Source organism: Trachinotus anak, unplaced genomic scaffold (assembly GCF_046630095.1).
Source record: "Trachinotus anak isolate AG129_WGS33_773 ecotype Australia unplaced genomic scaffold, CSIRO_AGI_Tana_v1 ptg000022l, whole genome shotgun sequence".
NCBI classification, from domain to species: Eukaryota; Metazoa; Chordata; class Actinopteri; order Carangiformes; family Carangidae; genus Trachinotus; species Trachinotus anak.
The window spans coordinates 997501-1021075 of NW_027273873.1; the positions used below are offsets into that span (position 1 = coordinate 997501).

The 23575-nt window shown below is 42.4% G+C and overlaps 2 protein-coding genes across 3 annotated transcripts in view; one reads left to right on the forward strand and one right to left on the reverse strand.

Annotated features, from left to right (window-relative positions):
• LOC139606539 (deoxyribonuclease-1-like) overlaps positions 1-11457 on the reverse strand; it is a 15634-nt gene extending 4177 nt beyond the window's left edge. The window contains exons 1-5 of one of the 2 annotated variants that reach the window (XM_071458778.1): positions 10911-11457; positions 9198-9479; positions 3759-3924; positions 3010-3098; positions 2108-2119 (exon numbers count right to left, since the gene is read on the reverse strand). In XM_071458778.1, the coding sequence (XP_071314879.1) occupies positions 2108-2119; positions 3010-3098; positions 3759-3917 (260 nt within the window). In that variant the 5' untranslated portion in view covers positions 3918-3924; positions 9198-9479; positions 10911-11457. The remainder of the gene's footprint in view (positions 1-2107; positions 2120-3009; positions 3099-3758; positions 3925-9197; positions 9480-10910) is intronic. The other variant, XM_071458779.1, reaches the window with a different exon arrangement.
• snx21 (sorting nexin family member 21) lies at positions 9543-23569 on the forward strand. The gene is made up of 6 exons (XM_071458765.1): positions 9543-10960; positions 14219-14539; positions 15200-15396; positions 15677-15818; positions 15986-16151; positions 17499-23569. Exons 2-6 carry the CDS (start codon positions 14248-14250, stop codon positions 18022-18024), a joined length of 1323 nt encoding a protein of 440 aa, XP_071314866.1. The 5' UTR covers positions 9543-10960; positions 14219-14247; the 3' UTR covers positions 18025-23569.
• Positions 23570-23575: the final 6 nt, after the last annotated feature.

A 23575-nucleotide genomic window follows, 5' to 3' on the forward strand; every position in this document is an offset into this window, starting at 1 on the left:
ACGCTCCTCACTTAGCTCCCATATCAGCCTTTGCCATGTTTCCCATAGATCCACACATACACAACAACCTCACTTCAGGCAAACAACATTCAGATGTTTTTGATCCTACGTGGATTCAAGGTTTAAACCCTCAGACTGGTCTCAGAGACTCCAACAGACATGCATTTGTTAAGGAGGAAGAGAGCTTTACAAATCCCACATATCCATTCAGGTAACCAACTAGCTAACAGCTAACAGTGCTAACTATGAGCAGACTGGACACCAACCACCACAGATTGTACAGACACGTGACAAATCAAAGGAAAAACCAACATAAAGTCTTCGTGAGGTGTTGGCAGAGCACTGTCTGACAAATCAGTCCACAATCTCCTGCAGGTGTTCAGACTGGGTCCAGATCAGGTGGCTGTGCAGGACGTAGAATAGGATTCACATCATGTTCACACTCATCAAACCGTCAGTGACCCCCTCGTGACCTGAGGATGGGAGCTTCGTCATACTGTGTCTAAACTCAGGTTTTTATTCTCAGGTTTTTCCTTTAATTTGTCACCGTCTGTATGTTTCCTGTTGGAAATCACCGGAATGAAAGCAGCTGCAAAAAAAGCAAAGCAAACCCTTGTTCCAGTAATTTAACTGGGGTTAAATTGGGCCATTTATAAGGTTAAGCCAAAAATGGCAAATATATCACTATCAATAACTATAATGATTCAGATTTTTGTGGAAAAATTATTTATCTGCTTATTAGCAATAGTGGAATGAGTACTAGACAAACAGACAGACAGATACATTATTACTTCAGTATGAAGGTTACTTGCATTAAAAATTCTACTCTAGTAAAAGTACATAACAGAAGTAACTTATCTCTGTGTTCATCAGGGTCATTAGTGTTAAATGTGGTCGATTATGATCTAATGTGCTAAATTATACCTGCATGGAGAAGTTCACCAGACTCTAAACCATCTCTGTTAGATTTAGATCTTTGATGCTGAGGACTTTGTCTCTAGGGGCCAACGCTTTCATAAATGTCTGACTGACCACAGTGAGTTGAATGTGGTGTCCCACAGGGCTTAATACTGGGCCCACTTCTCTTCTGGGGGAACACACTGCATTTGGATCAGTTTCAAGAAACATGACACTAATTTCATTGCTACACTGGCGACACACAAATCCATGTTACACACAATATGGAAATGTCATGAAGTCCAGTGTTTCTCATGTAAAGGTTTAAACAATAAAATTTCACATCAAAATAAATTCATTGTGATGGGATCACTGCAAACAGTGGTTTGACTCTCAGGGCCAACGTTATCTGAAACGTATATCAGTGAATTATAGTTCTCACTGGGTCTCTTAATGCCAGATAAAGCAGCAGTTATCAAAACAAATCAGGGCTGTTCCTCTCTCACACATAAAGAAAAAAATCCCCAATTTAACCCTTGGATAAAACAAGGTGTAACACTTTATTTTAGTAAGTCTGTGTGGTTGACTCTCAACAAGAACGGCCTCTAGTCAACAGTCACCTGGTTCCGTAACCTCTGACCACCACCTGGATGGGACTTACTGTCAGTTTGGCTGAAAAACGTTTTTAGGATTTACAGTAAAGAGATAATGTACTGCAGGTCTACAACGTGTTTAGCCTAGCTTAGCACAAAGACTAGACGTGGGTGGGGAAACTGCTAGCCTAGCTCCATCAATAGCAAATAAAACAAAATTACCTTGGAACAACTCCAAAGCTAGCTTAATATCATGCTGTATCTTGTTAGCTGTCAAGCTAGTTTCGGACTCCAGTCTTTAGCTTTCCTTATTTTGTGTGCTAAGCTAGGCTAGGCTCATGTTCCTTTAACCTCAAGCTTAATGAAAGGACTGAAGTCAGGGTTATTCCATGTGTCAGAACATGTTTCCATCTGTTTGACATTTAACAAACGAACCTGTTGATGCTCAAACAAACAGTCTGATCTGTTGAGACACAACGTGTTGACAGTGACTGTCCAAAATAAAGTGTTACCTGTTATCACAGGCATTAGGATTAGTAAAGCGCGTAAATTAAGATTGATTGGGATGATTAATTATGATTATATGATGTCACACATGCTCATGAAATCCACTGTACCTGTCAGTTTCCCTGTTGGAGGCAGACACATAATGATCATACTGTATTAATATACACATAATGTGGTTACAGCAGTGTTGGTATAAACTGTGCGTGTACATTCATTTTTAAATCCTTCAGTTTAGTGGGTGAAGTTTTGTCAACATTTAAATAAAAAAAGTCAAACGTGAGAAAGATGTCAGATTTTATTCTGTGTCCAAAATCACTTTTAACAGCTACTGTTGTTGAGTAAAGGAGAAATTTATTATATAAAACATAAATATTTTGTGCTTTCACCTGATCCTTTCAAACACCATCTTAGGCTTTGTGAATTACAAATACTGACAAAAACTCACTGAAGCTTCCTGCCACTGATATGATGGAGTCTGAACCCTGTGATGAAGTCTGTCCTGCCATCGGTTTAATGTACAAAAATCAGCTACAATCAGTAAAGATACTGAGAGAAACTAAAGTTTGAACTGAAATACATAGAACTCGTATTCCTGTTCTCGTACACACATTTATTATCAAACTGGCCTTTTAGAAACAATAAGTAACTGGGTTGTGAAAAATACCTCTAACAGGTGTCTAAAAAGTAAAATAAAGTATTGATAAATTATTTATCAACAATTAATAAAAATAAGTTCTAACAAAATCTTCATCATTAGAAAGTTTCCTCAAAGTGAAAACCAGCCAGTGGGATTTGTGACTGGTAACAAGACTTGTTCTTATCAACAGTTTGTAAAGTATTTATTAACTATTAAGACGGTCATTAGGAACGTAAACCTTTTATAAAAAGTCTCTCTTTAGAAAGTGGTAACAGCTTTTTCATTGACTTGTTCATTATATAAAACGAGTCATGACCTTTAACCCAAGGATTTTTGGTTGCTACTGAAAGCTCTACCCAACCTGCTTCACTGTACCTGTTGAGAGACGACAGCAGAGCCTTGACGGCTTTACTCTCAGGGTCTCTCACGTCCTGCAGGAGACAGATATCACAGCGAGAGACCACCTGCAGACAGACAGAGTTTTTATTTTGTATAAATAAAAACCAGAGGAACAGTTTATCCTATATTTACTTATCAGTTCAACCCAGTCAGTCTTTCATTAGAACTTGATTCACCCTGTAAACCTTAGGCTCCTAAACCGGCTCCATGAGATTGTAGATGATCTGTCACAGTTGGCATTTGATCCCCTTTATTGTCTGTGTGTGAAAACCACTTTATTCATTTAATAACACCTGCTCCGTCTGACAGCAAACCAGGGGACCTGCAGTTTTTCAATACAAATTATTTTTAACGTTAAAGGTTCAATGTTTCTTTGTTGTTGGAAACAGCAGTTGAGAAAATTTCATTTTTAACGAAGGTTGTTTTAAATGTTAAAGCACAGAAAATAAAATGAAGACAATGAAATGTGACGCCATCAACCCACTTCTGAAAAACAACAACTGACCTCACAGACGTCAGAAATGATAAACCTCACTTTTTAATAACCACTCTCCCACAGCGAGCCCCCCCCAGTCTGTTCTCAAACATGATGCAATAAGAAAAATTCAAACTGTGAAAATGAAATGAATGAAACCTGTACAACACCAGACAGCATCAGAAAACAAATACACTACCTTACAGTGTGTGTGTGTGTGTGTGTGTGTGTGTGTGTGTGTGTGTCCTACCCGTGTCAGAGTGTGTATCACTCTGTAGTTTGAAGCTTTGTTGCGGTTGAAATTCTGCACATTGTAGGAGCAGATCCTGAATCCTGACGCCGCTGCTGTCCAGACCGAGAGGGTGAGGAACAAGAGGAGGAGGACAGGATGAGAAGACGGCCCCCTCATGGCTGGACTGTGAAGACAACAAACACACACACAACATCACTGATGTGAGGCACATGGTTTCATGTAGAGAGTCCAACATACAACAACAATACAACAATACACACGAGAGGTTGAGAGCTGTTATTTCAGTGTCTCAGTGTTTCTGAAGCTAAAGCACAGAACGAATGAACAACTGAAGATTTTAAAAACAGGGAATCATTGAATCTTCTTGTTGAACTAAACTGAATCTAAATTTCACCCAGCAGCTGAACACACCTGTCCTGTTCTTTTAGGGCTTTACAAACAAACAAGTATTCAAGTCAGAAAATGTCCCCTGTGACTGTTATTATCTTTAATGAGATCATTACTCGTTTGTCTTTGTGGAAACAGTATTTTGCGGCTGCAGTTGGTTGAGGTGGAGTTGACTTTGAACCATTTTGTTGTACATTGGGATGCAACATTTTAATTTCTGGATTTATCTGAATTAACTGATTGATTACATAAGTTTGCATTTTCATCTTCCCACCAGGAGGCTGTTAATGTTTCAGTCAAATGACCAGAAAGAGACGGAGAACGGCACAGAGACTCAAAACGGCCATGAGCTCCTCCAGTCTGGGAGATTTGCTCCTGTAGAGGAGGAGTCAGGGCCTTTATGTGTCTGTATCCAGGGGCCAGTTGTTTCATAATCTGTCCGAGGTGGTAACATACTCAGAACAACACATAGCAGATATTAATTGATGTTATTATACATTACAACATTTGGAATTGTTTATCTGGCTTTTTTTAATATACTGAATAAATATTAATCCTGTACAGTTTATTATTGCCAAGAGCCAATTTAATTATCAGATAAATATAGTGCTGTACAAAGAACATTTCTCTCTGAAACGTATAAACTGTTGAAAATAGAAAGTAAAGCGTTCGTCACAGTGCAGGAGGTGCTGCCATCTATACTGTCAAATTTACAACCGTACAGGTCTGCAGTAAATGTTTGGTTACTGTGAGAACTGTAGACCTCCAACAGTCAGACTGTAACACATCAGACGACATATTCGCTCAGCAGACGGATCGAGCACATTGGGAAACAAAACCACCGACAAAACACTGTGTCAGTAAAACGACAGCACGAGACGTGTTCCTGGTGTTACACTCCTTCTCACAAACAGGAAGAAGGCAAGTGGGTGGAGAAGTGTGTGGACAGAGGGGACTGATTAAATCTGCTCTCCTGTTCAGAGGCAGGCTGTAGGTGGCAGGAAGAGTTTTTACAAGAGAAACAAATTCCTCAGGAGAAACAACATGACAGCAGCCAACAGAGGAGGGAAATGATGAACACCGCCTGCAGGGTGGGGGGGTGGGGGTATGTCACAGGGTTTTTACATTTGAGCAGGAAATCTGGTGCATGCGTGATTTTAAATATGAACGTAGTCTTGTTCTGTCACTGCTGGTGCACTTTAACAGCTGTGTCTGCAGACTGTAAAAGAAGAAACGGACACTGACGAGTGAATGTGTGGTGAACGATAGGTTGAGCGGTTTGACTGGTTTGATGGAGGAGGGCAAGCATGTTCAGACCTGAGGCCCTGCAGGAAGAAGACAGACAGACAGGGAGCCTGTTTACTATGACCCTGCTCTACACTGACTGAAATGTATCTTTTAAATTCAACCTGTCTGAATGGAGACAAAACAAAAGAGGAGCAGACGTTACGGAGAGGCTTTCACTGTATAGAAAAAAAAAAGATTAGTGGAGTCAGGGAATTTCAAATTTGTGCAACAGGTTGGAGCTGAGGTGGGATGAGAGAGTAATCCCCTCATTAAAGTACAAGTCTGGTGACGCTCTCTTTTTCTTATTGTCAACAGATCCATCTGCAAACCAGCACTGAATGACTCTTGGTAACAACTATTGTTTGCGTATCAAAGCCTGATGCATGTGATTCATCTGTGCCACACAGCTCTGTCGGTGCAGTGTACGGAGCCGTTAGCGTAGACGAGCAGATGACGACATTTAAGTCACAGACTCTTCACAGACATGACAAAACACCTGAATCCCCCCAACTCTTACATCTGAAGACATCAGCTACTGGCGGTGACTGCTTTGTTGTGACATCACAAAGTTCCAGAAGTCCTGACGGCTGGTTTTAAGGCTCAGTTTCTGAATACAGGCTGTGTGCATTTCTCTGTGGACTGAGGCTTTGATACTTTCACAGTATTAATATAGAACCTAGACCTGCTTTATAATCACAAACACATGGACATCTACCTTTAGACTGGGCGGAGCTTTAAAGTCATGTTCTGCAGCTCCCGTGTAACCAGCATACACTGTTTTAAGTCCAGTATGCATCAAGTTAAGTCAACGCTGTGCAGCCCTAAATGAAGTCAAACAGACCTATTGTCTTCCAATGGCATTTGTCACGTGACTATTTTGGTCCGATCACGATCCAGTGATCACACCTGCAGTAAGCTGGTCTAATAAGCTGAAGATGGTTAATAACCCCGAGACTGCAGACGTGTGGAAACATTTTGGTCAGTCGTCAAGTTAGTTACCAGTCGGTCGGTCAGTCAGTCAGTCAGTTGGTCGAGCTGTGAGTCAGCTGTGTCTGTGTCAGCCTTCTCTGCCCCTCCCAGGTCTGGAGGTGGAGGGACCGGTAGAGTGACTTTAGTTCAAAGCTCTAACACTCCCTGAACACACCAGTGTGACGGCTACACTCCGGCTCAATTCATTATTTAAATCTCAATAAGATCAAACTTCATCTATAGGTTCGACCACTGGACACCAGAGTTATGCTGCAGTTAAAATCCCAGAGGCTGAACACAACTACAGCAACACATGAAGAACACAATGTGCCTCAGTCCATCTTCCTGAGGCTGTAACTGGGCTCATTCTCAGGGCTGTGGTTTTGTGGTGTTGTTTTGTTTGACTGCACTCTGACGCTGTGTGTTGTGGTAAATATCGTTTTCCTCAAACAGGCCGAGCCACCTGTCACTCTCTGCTGTTCAGTGAAAACTCAAAGTGTTGCTGGGCAGGAAAAAGACAGTGACGTCTCTAAACGCTCTACAAACATGTGACTCATGTTTTGACACCAAATGATTGATCTGTGTGGAGTTTGTATGTTCTCCTGCGTGGGTTTCCTCCCACAGTCCAAAGACATGTAGCTTCACTCTGAACTGCCCACAGGTGTGAATGGTTGTCAGCTGTGATAGACTGGGACCCGTCCAGGGTGCACCCCACTCTCACCCAGTGTCAGCTGATTGGCTGAAGCAGTGTGGATGATGAATGAATGAATGATTGAGAAACTAACTAGTTGAATAGTGAATAATGAAAATGACAGTGAGCTGCAGTTGTGACCAGAGAGCTGATGGTTCAAACACATCCTCAGAAGAGCTACTGAGAAGCTCTGGAGTTGATTTAAGCTTTATTTAACCAGGAAGTTACTGGGTAACAGAAATAGAGACGGGCTGAGGTTGATTCTGCCCCGGAGTTTTGCCAAGTGTCTGACACCGAAGGAAATGTCTCCACACAGATTTACTATCCACCATCTTATTTGAGTGAACTCTGAGTGTGACATTTGTGCTCTATATCCTCCTCAAGAATTCCCACAATGTAACGTACAACAGGATTTTCCATCATGTACCTTATTTCTAATAATCCCACAATGCAACAGCTTGCTACAGATACAAATTAAGAGTTGAGCCCTACAGCCGTCAGCGAGGACACAAGTGATCCGCCTCATTTCTGCTCATTCATCCCTCCGGCAAGACACCAGGGTGATACGAGGAGCAACCCTGAGCCATAAATCCTCTCTGAGGGAGCACAGTGATCCTGAACTGCACCAACAGCAGGAGAACATCAGCAGAACGTCAGCAGAACAGCAGGAGAACGTCAGTCAGTGGAAACTGTCTGAGAACATGAAGTGAGCTTGTGGACAAGACGATTAACTGTGGTGTCGCTCATGACCTGTGCACCAAGGTCCTGATGTTTGTGGTCAGTACATCAGGCTGTAAACAGGTCTCTGAAGTGTGTCTCTCTGTAACAGCTGATATGTCACTGGTTCACCTTCACTTTGTCACAGTATGTCGCTCCACAACATCCTGTTTGAAACAGATCTTATTCTGAGGCAGCTCCTTCACTGACAGCAGTGTTACTGAGACTCTTCAAACACCACAGGTGATGCTCATGTTGTGGATCAAACCTGTTTCTGTGCCGACTGGTGACTTTGCCCTGAATGTGTCAGTTGTTCAGGTCAAAGTCACCAATTAAAACAAGTTAATCTTTAACAGCGTTCAACTTCAAACATCACAGACTTTTTAAGTCTGTTCTAGATGTTTGACTAAATCTTCAGCCCTGAAACTCTCCATAAAATTAACCCACAACTCTACAACAAAGTCTTGAATTTAGTTTAAATCTGCTCCAACATATGAATCAATAAGTTCTATTTGCGTTTAGTCAAGAGCTTAACAATTAATCGAAACACTGTCTGAATCGCAGGAGCTGCAGTGTTTTAAAGGTAAAATGTGTCACAACAGACCATAAATGAAGCGCTGTGGTGCAGCAGAGACGCCCCGGCCTACAAATCATTCTCCCCAGAAGTGAGGGAACGTGCTTGTCTAGTTCTTGCCCCCAGCAAGAATCATATCCTCATCAGTTTCACATTTTTTCAGTGAATATAAAATGTAAAAATGACCATTTCAACCGAAGTCCTGACTCATATCACATACTGGTATCTCTGTGAGAATCTAAACCTTCAGAGAAGACTTCACACAAAGCTTCTTAAACTCTGCTCTGCTGTACTTTTAGGCCAAGCACTGTTCAAACCCAACAAAGGTTAATTTGAAGTATTCAGTGGTAGAGATCCTGTGTGAGTTTGACTGAACTGGGTGAAGAACAGACGGATTCAAACATCTTGAATGTTTCCGCTGAACAGAAAGACACGGTCAGAAACAGGTGGGTGTTGGGTTTGAATATTTCACTGACAGTAAACATCCAATAATTTCACTGAAGGTTTGTGTGATACTGTTGAAATGTCTAAATGTTACAAGATACAAGTGGGATTTTAAGAGAAGCAAGAGAAGGAGAATGAAGCTGTAAAAAACTGCACTCATTAAAAAACATTACACACACAAGCACACAACCCGCAGTGTCACAGTACACACACCCTGATCTGGTCACAAGCTGACACACACACTCCACTCACACGCTTCAAAACCACTTCTTCAAACCTTTTCACACTCAGACACAGAGTCAGCAGATCCAGCAGCAGTCACTGGTCCGGGCCCAGTCCTGGCTGCAGGAGCTGCTGGTTTTCTTACCTGTCCAGGTGAGCAGAAGGTCAACCGTGTGTCTGCCGCTGAGACTGTGTGTGAACTCCTGCTGCTGCAGGGTGGAGGCTCTCCACCTGCTGGTGTCGCTTTACACCACGCCCACTGCATCACCTTCCTGTTTCTGTCAGGTTGACCACGCCCTTCAAACCTGCTGCGTTCAAAGACCGTAGGAAAGGCTGCATTGTTCTTCATAATGCAGGTTCCAGTGGCTTCAGCTGGGTGTAGACATCACAGAGAAGTCCAGGTCTGGGTTTCCGTCTTTGTCTGAAACTTTAAAGATACCAAATAGGAAACATGTGTCACAACAAAGGAGAAGATGAATTCTTAATATCACCTAATATCTCATTGTGCTGTTTTTGTGTTGTGTTGGTAGAAGTAGAAGAACAGGATCAATGCTTTGCCGCTCAGTGTTTTCTCACAGCCTTAAACTCCAGTTTAAACATGTCCACAAGAATTCACATCACAGTGCAATGAAATATATTGGGTCTAATTACTGTCACACAAAAATGCCACTGCACTTTTTTTAACATTCACAGGTGGTTAAACTGCCCAACAACTAGTCTTTGCCCCGGAGGAAACAGGGTTGATCCAGCCCTGGTGGTTGGAAGGCTTCTGCACTGTAACAATAAATACCCTAAATTTCAGCACCACATTCGTTTTTTATTCAACTTGTATGTTTATTTTCCTCCCAAATACAAACATGTGGATACTTATTTTTTTTGTTAATCATTATTTCTTTTACGTATTTAAAATTAGCTGAGCTACCCCATATGATTCACTACTCAGCATTTGGATCCATATGGTATGAGCCCTAACCACTTGGCCCATGGGTCGCCCTTATTTCCATGTCTTTTTTAATTATAAAGCAGGTCCTCCGCTCCCTTCTGCTGCAGATCACTGTGGACCACTGCTTCAAAAGCCTCAGCTTGTGTTTTTTGAGGTGGTTCATGGCAGATTTTGAGGTCTGCTTTGGATCACTGTCTTGTTGTAGGAGCTGGCCCATTTTTACTTTCACTTTCTTTACTCACCACAGGACATTTGTAACCAGAATTTGCTGATATGTAGTGGAATCCATTGGTCCATTTATCAGTGCAATGTTTCCTGAGCCACACAAACACAAAGTGGAGTATTTCCACCCTCATGTTTAACTTAGGGAGCCCAGTGACAGTATGTGGCCTATATTAAGCCCATAAACTAAAAAGTGACAGTGCATCAATATGTGTTTGTTTTAAATGTCTCTTTGCTGCAGAGGTTGGATGTACTTCTTTTCACTTTAAAAATTAAATTAAATTCAGTTTTATTTCATTATCTCAAAGCACTTTACAGGGTAATGTCAAGACTTTACGGTATTATAGAGACACACCACAGTTACACAACACTTGGTGACAGTGGGGAGAAAAAACTGCCTTTAAACAGCACGAAGCCTCCAACATCAACACATGTATTTGCCCCTGGGCTGCACACAGCTGCCCCCCGGTGGCACGCTGGGACCGGCTGGGTCCGGAGCCGTGGGGGGTCGGGTAACTGCCGCCCCCCTGTGTGCTGCCGGAGCACTGCACCGCCCTGTGTGCAGCCGCCCCCTCCCGCAGGCTGCAGCGGGGGAGAGTGTCAGGAGTCAGGACACTGTCAGTCAGCCGTGAGTGTGTGTGAGCCCCAGAAACACCGACAGCACCGGGACCAGCCCCCAGGTCCTGCCTGTACCTGCTGAGATGGACTGAGAGGAGCGGGGACTGCCAGCTTCCAGCCTAGGGGTGAGTTACTCAGACCTCAGGACGCGAAGCGCCCCGCTGGCTGTGGACACAGTTGTTAGCCTTCTCGCTAACTCTGCAGTGGAGTGAGCTAACGGGTTTAGCCGGGTTTAGCCGTTAGCACGGGTTTAGCCGTTAGCACGGGTTTAGCCGGGTTTAGCCGTTAGCACCGCAGCTCCGTCCAGTCCGTGAGGACACCCACGGAAACGGGACTGTGCGGCTCTAAACTGCGGGCTTTAAACTTCACATTCACCGGGTCGGGGTGGATTAACGGCGGTTAGCTTCAGGTCCCAAACCCCGCTTTGCTAGTTAGCTACGTGAACGTTGTCGGTAACGTTTAATACCGACTAACGTGTAAAGTTGGGACATTTGGACCTCAGGCCGATGACTGACCCTCTCTGCCGTGGAGCTGCCAGCGTTGGCAGGTAGCTCCACGGCAGCTTCCCCCAGGCTCTCCCCCAGGACCGACCCTCCTGTCTGGGTGAAAGCTGCTGATTCTGGCGTTAACCAGCTGAACTTCAACTGGTCAGTGTGCTGCTTTCACTGACGCCTCGAAAATCCCAACTTGTCCTCCTCCCTATGCTGTTTTGTTCTTTAATAATCCAGGAGAGTTTAGAGGGAAATTAAATGAGCCCAGACTTTGAAAATAGTATTTTGATATTCTCATGTGGTTGAAGCATCTATACCTTCAATAAAAAAATATGATTCAGTTCTGTCTCTATTTGTCTGTTGACAGGAGGACAGTATAGATAACAGCTCATTTGTTTTTATTGGGCTGCGGTTTTAAACAAGGTGCAAATGCAAGATTAAGCAAGTAATAAGCTAATGAACAACAGATCTAACAACTATTTACTAATTTAGGTCAATAATTAAACATAAATAAATAGTTAAATATATTAAACATTTGCTGTTTACAGCTTTCTGAATGTGAAGATGTGCTGCTTTCTAAACAGTTTGGGTCTGAGGACATTTCTTGTCTTTTTGTGAGAGGTAGACAATACTACACAGTATTTCACAGCCTTTAACAAAAGGTAATGAAACAAGCCTGATCTTTTCCCACTCTTTTTATTTTAATATATTACTTCATAGTTAATGTCGTGGACAAAAAGGCAAAATGTTTACCCAAACAAAAGCCTGAAAAAAAATCAGCAGACCAACAACAGCAACAACATAAGAAGTGTAATCAGAGAGCCAACGCACAGACTGGTCCAGGAACACAACATCGTTCTGTTGTCATGTTGTTCCTGCAGCTGCTTATTCAATATTTAAGATAACCACATACATGTCAACCCGTGTTTGTGTCTTCGTGCACTGAGGGGCAGATGGTCATTAATGTGATCCAGATCTAGAAATCTACGTTGTTCAGTAATCGATTGAGTGTAGAGGTGTCAGTAGGTAGAAAAAGTGACTGTAACTGACTGTTCATGGTAAAAGTTTTCCTTCCATAAGACGTGGACGTCAGGACAATACATCAGCCTCTTCCACAGCAGACTTTACCCTCCACTGGTTCACATGTATCTGCTGCGTCTCAGAGAAGACTCGATCTCCTTTAACCGAGGCACCTGATGAGCTGAAAACACTGAACCTCAGACTGAGGGATCCTGATGAAGCTGTGCAGGCCGAAGCCTCGCCGGCTGCTTTGTTTTCCTGGCTCCAGGCTGACTTAGCGAGCGGCTGTATTATTAATGTGTGACACGATTTCCATTCACAGCGGCTGCCAGCTCTGTAACTGGAGCCAGCTCAGCCTGCTGCACAGTAGATCAGAGCGCTTGTGGAGCTCAAATGTGACCAACTAGTTCTTCAGTGACCTGGATCCTGGAGGTGAAGGTGTTGATCTTTACCATGAAGCTCGATTAACACTTTGGCTCCAGTTTCATGGCAGTAAACAGGCGGTCATTAGTGCGGGGGTACAAATGTGTGTTTTGAATATTCCACCTTCTTCTCCCTGTTCTCCGCAGAGACTTTGCCAAAGACAAACAGACTATTACAGCCACGATATTATCAGTTAGTCTGCAGATTATTTTCTCACTCGTTTAGTCTATAAAAAGACACACAAACACAGTTTCCCAGAAGTGAAGGGGACAGTTAGAAAAAGCTTGATTTGTCTGACCAACAATCCAAAACATAAGAATCTAAAATTATGACAAAGTAAATATTCACATTTGAGAAGCTGGAACTTGCTTCAAAAATTACTTAATTAATTTAATATCAGAGCCGTCCCTAATATATTTGTTCAAATAGTTTTGGTATGATTTGAAAATATTAGTTCTAAGATGCCTTATTACTTTCCTTATTTTAAAGATTTTGGATCCAACGGGTGCAATTAGTGATTATTTTCATAACTGGTCTGTCTGACAATTATTTTCTTGACTAACTGATAAAATGTTTAGCATCATAGTTTACTCATTTACCAAGACCAGAAAATCTTCACATTAAAGCTCCATATTTTACTCTTCTCAGTGTTTTATCTGAAGTGTTGATCTCCATCAGAAGATATATCTGTGGTTTTAAGAACCAAAAACCACCTCAGTGTAGTTTTACATCTCCTCTCTCAGGCTTCTCTCTGGAGCTCTAGTAACAACAGGTCAGTCAGCCAATCAGAAGAGAGGATCTGAGCCTCTCTTCTGATTGGCTGACTGTTTTCCGAGTGATCAAATAAAAATGAAGCAGATTTCAGATAAAAATGCAGAGAAACCAAATCCTGCAAGGTTGGATGTTGGGTCCCGGTGGGCGGGGCTCAGGGCGGTGACTGCTTTGTCGTGACATCACAAAGTTACAGAAGTCCTGACGGCTTGTTCTAAGGCTCAGTATGTGAATACAGACCTGCTTTATAATCACAAACACGTGGACATTTACCTTTAGACTGGATGAGACCTTTAATGAAATTGGAACCCACAAACATTGACTCGCACCATGAGTAGATCTTTATAACTGGATTGATTCTCTGTGGCGAGTGTGTCACCTCAGATTTCTGACAGCAGCTGGAGGAAAATATGAGTTTGTCTGGATGGATCTCAGACCTGAACTGAAACTTTACAGATCAAGTTTCTGTCGAACTGTGATGATGTCACTGAGATGACAGATCATTACTGTCAATCAGCCGCACCTTCTCAGATTTGTTACCGTCATCCTGGCACATACCTTTCTGTTCTTCCTGCCAACACACCACTGAAACTAAAGTTTAAACCAAACCAATCAGCTGCGAGACTCTCAGTGTGCTTACAAATGTTGATTTATGCTGTTCCCCTGTTGTTTTCTCAGCCCCCCTCCTGCAGTGGCCAGGCAGCGTCATGGCGTCTCGGCTGCTGGACCGTCTGAAGCGCTCGCTGTTTAAAGATGGTCAGGGGGCGGGAATCGAACAGGAAGCAGGAGGCGGACAGGAAGAGGAGGAGTTCAATGAGGACCACTGGGAGGCGGAGCTGGCGGAGGAGGAGGAGTGTGTGACCGATCGGCTCGGAGGGACGCTGTGCTTCGACAGCGGAGGAGGAGGAGCCGAGGACGGAGCCGAGGGCGAGGGGTCGGGACTGGACAGTGACTCCGACTTCCTGGGAGAGTCGATGGAGGAGGGGCTCAGCAGCACAGGTGAGGAGGTGTTTTAATGATTTAACACAACGTCCTCAATTACTGTTTGATTCAATAAAGAAAATGATGTTATTTGCTTTTACAGCAATTTCATGAATCATAGTTTAGCTTGATTCAGCTTGAACAGCTGTTCTGTCAACAACAGTCGTAGTGGTAGTGTCCTGGTGTGAGACTTGTCCTGCCTTTCATTGTATTCAGGTGTGTGGTGGTCAGACGGCCTTTGTCAGGAGCAGACTGTCACTTACAGACGGCCCGACCACGTTTTATGACCCAGTATTCATTTCACAAACTGCAGATCTCACAAAGTCTCTGACAGGTCGGCGTTAAAAGTAGTGACGCAGTTTGTGTTGTGGAGTAAAACCAGTACCTGTCCCAGTTTTAATTCTGTGGATCAGCGTTTGGCTTCCTGACTTTGATTTTTGTGTTCACACACAGACACCGAGGTCCAGTTCTGAGACTGATTTATATATTTATACATTCATACGCTGATTACTCATCATGTCCCTGTTCACAGGATTTGAGGCCTTAAGTGATGATGTGAAAAAGTGTCAGACCTGAATAGATTTGGTGAAAAATCTAAAAACAGCTCTGATGTCAAGAAACACACTAAATGGACTGAGGGTATGAAAACTCACCTGTCTGTTCACCTGTCACCTGTAGACACCAGTCCTGTCGGGGTGTCTCCAGTAGGCCCCTCCCCCTCCTCCCTGCTGACCCGGCAGCTTCAGGAGAGCTGGAGGAGCCTGCGTGGACTCGGAGGAGGAAGTCCCCTCCCCTCTGGGAGGCGGCTGACGGACAGCTTGTTGTTTGAGGTGACTGACGCCAGCGTGGTGCAGGACGGTTCCTCAAAATATGTGGTGAGTTCAAACCCTAATGTGGAATAGAGAACTGAGCAGAGGTTCTAGGCACTGAAATCAAAGGGGGGTGGGGGCGTGGGAGGTCATTTTTACAGTTGAACCTGAATGCACTACCTCAGAAAACTTTCAGCTTCATGTCCAGAGTCTTTTGAAAGGACACTTCTGAAAGACTGACGTCCTGAAACAAAATGGTTTTTAATGAACGACCACATGTCACCGTGTTGGTGCTGAGGAGGTTCAGCTCGTCGTCACAGCAGCTGGTCTGCCACTGTCTCCCCAGCTGTACACCATCCACGTGATCCAGTCTGGTGGCAGCGATAAGACTCCAGCCATAATCACCCGCCGATACTCGGATTTCCAGCGCCTTCACGCCACTCTGCGCCGTAACCACGGAAACCAGATGGAACGTGTCTGTTTCCCACGTGAGTAGGAGTTGTGTCATCTGTCTTAACATGAGGCCTGTTGTTGTTGTGGCTCTTCACGCTCAGAGAGGAACGCCAGTGATAGGTAGGTTTCTGGTTGGATGGTCAGTGGGTCAGTGTGGGGGGGGTCACTCTTGAAACCTGACCACTTGTTTTAATCACTGCAGGAAAGAAGCTGCGCAGGAACTTCACGGCGGAGACGATCGCCAAGCGGAGCCGGGCTTTCGAGCAGTACCTGTGTCACCTGTGTTCACTGTCCAGCCTGCGGGGGGCGCTGTGTGTCCGGCAGTTCTTCTACCTGACCGACCTGCAGACCGGACAGCTGCTCATCAGGTAACTCACACACTGACACACACTAACTCATCCAAACAGCACTCTGTGTAACGAGAGGATGAATCTGAACGTGTTGCCTGGGACACGTCCTACACATGTGCAGTTTGTACTTTCTCTGTCTAACATTATAAATTAGATACATTCAGCTTTGTATGAATTGAAGTCGGCGTCACAAGATCAGATTCTCTGATGTTGCTGCAGCAGTTTGCTGTTTCTCTCCAGCTGTTTATGATATGGCGGGTTTAAAAAATCCTGACTGACATGCTTCAGGTTGACTGAGTGTCGTTAGATGAACTTCTGTTCAGTATCTGTTTCTGAAGTAGAAGAGCATGTCCCCCCCGAGCTGGGGGGCAGGTTTTAAATGATTCATTCTTGAAGCACCAATATATATAAAATGGGCATCATACTGTTTGTAGTATTGGTACACTGTGCAGCACTTCTTTCTAACCTCAGAGAAGCAAAAGCACTGAGATGAGGTTATATTTTACTCAGGTGCTTTTTGCTGTGAGCACAACTGCAGCCTTCAGTGAGGGAGGTGATATAATAATAATAATAATAATATAATAATGTACATATGCGTCGTCTGCAACTGCCGTCCCTGCAGTCAACCCTGGGTCTCATCTTCATCCACAGTCAGAATGTTTTAAATTCTTATGAAAGAGCTAAAAATGAAGTTCAGCTGAGTTTGCCACATATCTTAGAGATTTGTGAAATGTTAAAGACTCTAAACCCTCCTGCCTCTACCTCTGTTTCCTGTCCAGCTGTGAATTCCTTCACAGTCTGGTCTTGATTTTTTTAATTCCCTTGCTCAGTGATCTGAAGGAATCATTATGAGTAATCTACTAAATAAAGAGACGGGATTTGAAAGACAAGTAATATCTATAAAATCCTACAGATACTCGTCCTATTCAAGGATGAGGTAAAGATGAAATCATTCGGGTGGAACTGGTGGCCCTGGACTGGGCCGAGAGCCTGAAGGCCTCCAGTGCCCGTGAGTGAGGACAGCCCAAACATTTGATGCAAAACAGCTGCTTTTAATCAATTACAGGACTTTCATTTGAAATTGAAGGGAAAGCCAGTAATATAAAAACGAAATATAATTTACATGAATATAATAGTTGATCCTTTAACTTGTGATTTCAGCTGCAAATTTTTCCTGGAGAATAATTTCCTAAAACAGTGGTCAGGCTGCTGATTTGGTTTGTTGTCTTCTCTGCATGTGTCTTTTCTTCTGCTGTTTTCTGAGAAGGTTTTGGATCAATAAAGGGCCCTGCAGAGGTTGTAGTTTAGAACAAGTAGAGTTGTTGCTCCAGTGTTTCAGAGTTGAGTTTGTCTTGTTTCATTGAGGGTGGGACGTTACCAGGAGGCCTTGGGTCCGCTGCTCAACGCCAAGAGACTACAACAAAAACTGGGCTGGGCAAGTTACTACGACATCCAGGCTCAGGCCACGCCCCCTGCCTCTTCCCATTGGTTCTTCACTCTAGTGGGGCTGTCATGCTGTTTCCAAGAAGTGGACCAGCTGGAGGAGGCCCGGGATCACTGTGACCTGGCCCTCCGTGTCCTGACCCCTGCTGAGACTCAATCTAACACAGAGGACAAGCCCCTCCCTCTTGAGGATAAGCCCCACCCACTGACTGAGAACCCCCTCCCACAGACTGATGCACCAGGCCCACTTATTAACCGGCCCCACCCCCTCCTGTTGCCGTTGTTACGGGCTGTGGTTCGATTGTCGTGGCAGACAGGAAGAGACAAACGGCAGTGGGAGGAGCTTCTGCAGCACCTGGAGGAGCAGTGGGCGGGGTTAGACAATCAGCCAACCATCAAAGAGTTTCTGGTTAAACACAACCTGCAGGAGAGCGAGGGGGAGGTCTAGAACAACGCACACACACTGCAGAGTACAATCACTATGCTACTATAGAGTGCCGGGGCCAAAGTGCCCCAATATCCTGAGAAGATATCAGGACCTGAGACAAAGTCATAAAAACAATAAAAAGCCAAGATTTCAGGAGGATATTCATGATTTAAAAAAAAATTTAGACAAAAATGGAACCAAAAAAAAAGAAAATGAAAACGATATCATTATGAAAAACTGGTAATTTAGAGAGTAAAAAAATGTAATTTCAAGAATAGTCGGAAGAATAATATCATGACATTACAAAAATTCCGTAATTTTCCAAGAATAAAGTATATTTAATAGTACTTAAAGAGTTAAAGTGATATTAACAGGTAAAATAATAATAGTACAACATTACAAGAAAAAGTCGTAATATTTAAAAGAAAGCTACAATGTTTTGAGAATGCAGATAATTTTAGAGGAAAAAAACACTAAATAACAAGTAAAATTATCATATTAGGAGAAAAATTGTAATTGTAATATTTCACAAATCAGTCATGATATTGTAAAAAAAAAAAAAAAAAGGTCATGATGTAATGAGGAATTATTGTATGTTACCATATTGCAAATATTGTAAACAATGTCATGTACAATATTACAATATTGTGAATATTTAATTTTTTTTATTATTTTATTATTATAATATTATAAATATTTAATATTGTAATATACAATATTGCAATATTGTAAATATAGCAATATTACAAGAACATCTTGGTATTACAGGAAAAAAAGAAAAGGTTAGTAATTATATAAGTAATTCATATTTCTTTGCTGGGGGACTGAATTACATACATTTGTTTTAGCATTTCCAGACAAATTGTATTAATCTTATTCAACTGTTTCTCTTGCATAAAGTGTTGGACTGATGTGTCATATGCAGACTGAAAATATTACGACTTTTTCTAGTAAGGAGTAAGTTTTCATCAAAACTTTTTTTTCTCAAAATATTACGACTTTATTCACAAATATAATTTATTTATTTTGTAATACTCTGTTGTACTATGCATCATTCATTTATTCAGTCATACTAAAAGTATGTCTTAGCAGGTCAGTGATCGTTGTGAAGGGTCAGTTTACTGTTTGCATCCAAAAGTGAGAGCTGCAGCTCTGACTTCACCATAATCCTAAGAGCCGTGCTTAGCTGCGATCAGCCACAAACATTCATAAAGGGAAAACTTTTTTTTCAAAAATAAAAGAAGGTATTCACAAATCATCTTTACAATTAAAATGGTGTAAACACCGTTTTATGGTTTGGAGAAACCTTTTTTTGAAATGTGGGGACAAACAGATGATTATAAGAAGCAGAGGAAGGAGCAATTTCACATATTCACATTATTCTCTCTCTGTTAATTCAGATCTCAATATCAGTTATGGTACATTACATTTATGTACAGACATGTGAAACATCAGGTTTCTCAGGATGGACAAGAAGTCCAACTAATTGCCAAAATCTTAAAGGTCCCATATTGTAAAAATACGGGACCTTTAAAATTTTCAGTTACGATGTTGATGGCAGAAATTTGAAGAAGTGAAAGAATTAAAATCCCTTTTGCCTACTAAGGGCAAGAGTTCCTTCCGTTCCTCTCAGAGTCTGTGCGCTAACAGGCTACGCTGCATCTTCTCAAATATACAGCTACGTGTCAGTGCTACGGCTGCAGAGACAGCAGTCTGTGATTGGTTGTTTCTGATGTTGTTGGAGATTGTTGGTAGTGAAGCTCACGTGAAGCAGGTGGAGAAAAGACTCAGTTACCAGCTGCTTTAAAGTAACAAACATTTAGCAAAGTCAGCTTCACGTCAAACCTTCTGCAGTCTCAACCTCCACAGCGGATTAAAGGACAGACCCACAATTTTCCAGGCAGGTGTTTGAAAGAGGATTTTTTTTTTTTTTGCCCTAATCATTCTTCCTGTTCGTAATAACCATTCAGAGATCCCTTCTTGATGCACTTTCAGTCAGTGATGGGGACACAATCCACAGTCCTCGTCCGGTGCAAAAACACATTGTGAAGTTTACATTGTAAAGTGCATTAGAAAGGATCAGTTTAATGCTCTCTACCTACAGGAGGAATGATTACAGCCAGGAAACCAGATGGTCGTTTAAGTCAGTCTTGAAGCCCTTTAAAGGTTCCCTGTGGAGTTTTTGCAAACAAACAAAAGTTACATTTACGTGAAGTATTAGTTATTTTGTGCCTTAGGTCAAACAAACATGTTGAATGCCTTACTCCTAAAGCTAATTTTACATGTTTCACATTGCTGCAGTCCCGCCCCCTGCAGGTCAGTGGGATACTGTGAACCCGTGTTGGCAATCATGAGACAAACAAAGCAGCGGCTCGTGCAGGTCAAACTCCACAGAGTCGCCTTAAAGGGGCTGTTTGTCAGTTTTCTCGCTGGGAGCAGATGGTGCTGATTGTCACTTGACGAGCTTCAGCCATCTTTGCATTTATGATACATGAGGTTATAATACGTCCTCTGAGCAGCTACGTCTTCAGGGCAGATTGGAGGCTACAGCGAGTTGCTCTCAGAAAGGGCCAGGGCTAGCTGGTTAGCATGCTAACTTCAGTAGAAGAAAAGACGTGGTAGAGGTAACAGTTAATATTGGCGTTGTTTTCCACCTGGAGACAGCTCTTAGTGAGTGAAGGAATGAACTCACAGCATTTTCTTTACTGGTAAGAAAACAGCTGCTAACGCTAACGTTAGCTGTAGCAATAGCAAAACTTACAAATAGCCCCTTTAAAGACGTTTACCTCAGCTATAGTTCACACAGCAATGATCACAATCGTCAGTGTGTATCAGGGAGAAACTGACAGACTGATCCTGAACCTTTCATCCTGTGGCGCCTGTGGCTGAGCTGCTGTTCACTGTGATGATTATAATTCAGCCGGAGCACTTTGCTGTGAATTTTCTAAAACTATTTTCAGGATGTTCCTTAATACGGCCAGGATTATTTACTTTGTAATTAAGATTTCAATTCAGATTTGAGGAACAAAATAATTTTATTGCACTTTTTTTAAATCATCATCTGAATGAATCAAAGAGTTGATGAATCAGCATCTCTGCAGGTTATTTAAATGGAAGCCAGGCTGTAATATTCAACAGTCACAGACGTGTTAAATCATCTAATAACCTTCATCAGCTTCTCTCCTCAGCTGACTCCACGGTTCCTCTGCTTCAGCACACAGTCATTAGGGTCATGTCAGGGTCAGTACTGCTGCTTCTGTGATGAATATGTGGTGTTTTTTTTGTTTTAACGTGGATTTGGTTACTATGGAGACCAGTGGTTTTAGTGGTTTTGGTGACCTGGAGTGGATGACTGGATAAGGGACAAAAATAGATGTGAGGCACTGATTTACATCACCAGGATAAACGTGGAACAGATCTGATTAGTGAAGAGTTTCTCAGTTTTATTTTTAGGTGAAATGATCAGAACCACAAACAGGTTTTTATTCCTGGTGTTAAAAAAGTGATAAAAAAGGGACGAGACTCATTAACACACGGGGGAAATGATAAAAGCAATGAATCAGTAAATCAAATAAGTTTCAACAGATTATGCACACGTACAGATTCATGTTTTAACCCTGTGATGACGTCACATCGACACAAGCTGCTGACTGGAGGAAAACGTTCACATCATCCCTCCAGTCCATCCACCCCCTCCAGAAATCCTCCACCTCTAGAGAATTAAACCCATGACACAGTTGCAGGTAATAGAAACATGATGTTCAGCTTCAGTTTGATGCCTTTTCCAGAGCAGCTGTGTCGTTTCTCGCTGCTTCTTCATATTCTGTTACACAACGCACAGCATGGAGCATTTTCATCTGTGGTTCGGGTTAAAGATTCAGGCTGTGAGGGAGGAAAAGTGTGTTTTGGGGAAACTAAATATGAGGTTGTGCTGGTAATTTATCACAATTTATCAAATGTGCAACACTTAATATCGCTGTTACCTTTACGTAGGTGAGACAGTGAAAAGACTGAGCTCGTTTCTCACCTTCATTTAACCAGGTTCATCTTTTCAGATCTTTTGTGCAAAGTTGCAGCACAATCATTTAACAGAAACACATCACCGAGGCCAAATCTTATAATGTTTGTATTTGCATTTGCAAAAACAGATTCTACAGGTCCTGGAAAACCTGGAGTGAATATATTCATAAAAAGAAATCAAGCGCTCCACCAGGTTCCTGCACCACAGAGTGAGATCACAGGGTCAGCAGCTCTGTGTGGGCTCAACTCAGGGTTTCTTCCACCACGAAGCTGGCTCCCTTTTTACCAGGTAGATCACCATGGTAACAGATGCTGCAGGGCTAGCTTCAGAGGGTCAGATCAGCCCCAATTACTGACCAATCAGACCACCGGAAAAAACTGAGTCATCATTCTAACAGGATCCTGAGTGTCCACTTAAAACAGAGCTAAAGCCTTAGCCTTACTTTATTTCTGTAAATTATTTCTTATTATATTGTGGTAATGTGATTATCGGCTTGGGCTGATATTCCATAATATTCAGTAATATTGAATATCAGAATATTTTCCACCATATGCTTTTTTTTTTGTAGTTTTGCACAATCTGCTTCAAACTGCTGTTTAGTGGCTACATCACACACCTGAAACATAAAATACTATAATATCATCATATATCGTGATATTTGGGCTGGACTGTATCGAGGTAATATATTTTGGACACTCCTCAAACCTACTTCTTTACTTTTCACCTTTGTGAATCACTTTCTCACTGTTTCTCATCACATTAAGCTCTTCACTCATGTGTCTGATGAAGCTGCTTGTAGTCATCAGCTCCCCCTCCTCCACATGAACGCGCTCGTAGCCGTTAAACCCAGAGTTAACAGAGCCAGCTGATGAGCAGCTTTGTGATACCAGGCATCCTGCAGAGAGCCGGACCAGGCTGAAGTCACTTCCTGGTTCTGGCTCCAGGTTTTATCCCAGAGATGATCTGTGTCTGTAGCATCAGGAGGTCAGAACCCACTTTGTTTTGTAGGAATGTGTCTGTTTTATCATCCTGAGTCACAGCTGACAGTTTACAGTGTGGAGAACATGGAGGTTTTGGTGTCTGTGGGGTCAAGAGGTCAAAACAATGTCCCTGGTTCCAGTGTATCTGGGGACCTTTGTTGCATTTGAGTTTCTCTCAAAAAAAATTTCAACATTTTCCTGCCACACAGCTGTGAAAGCAGAGAGAATATTTGAGCTGTTAAATGAATAAATGAAATGTAATTTAATTCAAAACTGTCAAACAGATTTTACAGAAACTAAACAGTGGCCATGTTTCTAAGTTTGATTTCATTGTAATGATTTGAGGTGTGTTTTATATTTTCACTTGGATTAAAGGTTTATTCGGCCACGTTAAAGTAACAAACACGAGGTGTTTCTCTTCACCTGTTCAGATCACAGATGTGATTTCAGATCAGATCTCGCAGCCTGTTCTGTGTGGATTGAACTGTAGCAACGCTGCTTCATAGAGCTACATGCAAGTATATTTTCAAGTGTATTTTATTGAATAAATTTGTTATAAATTTCAGATCTC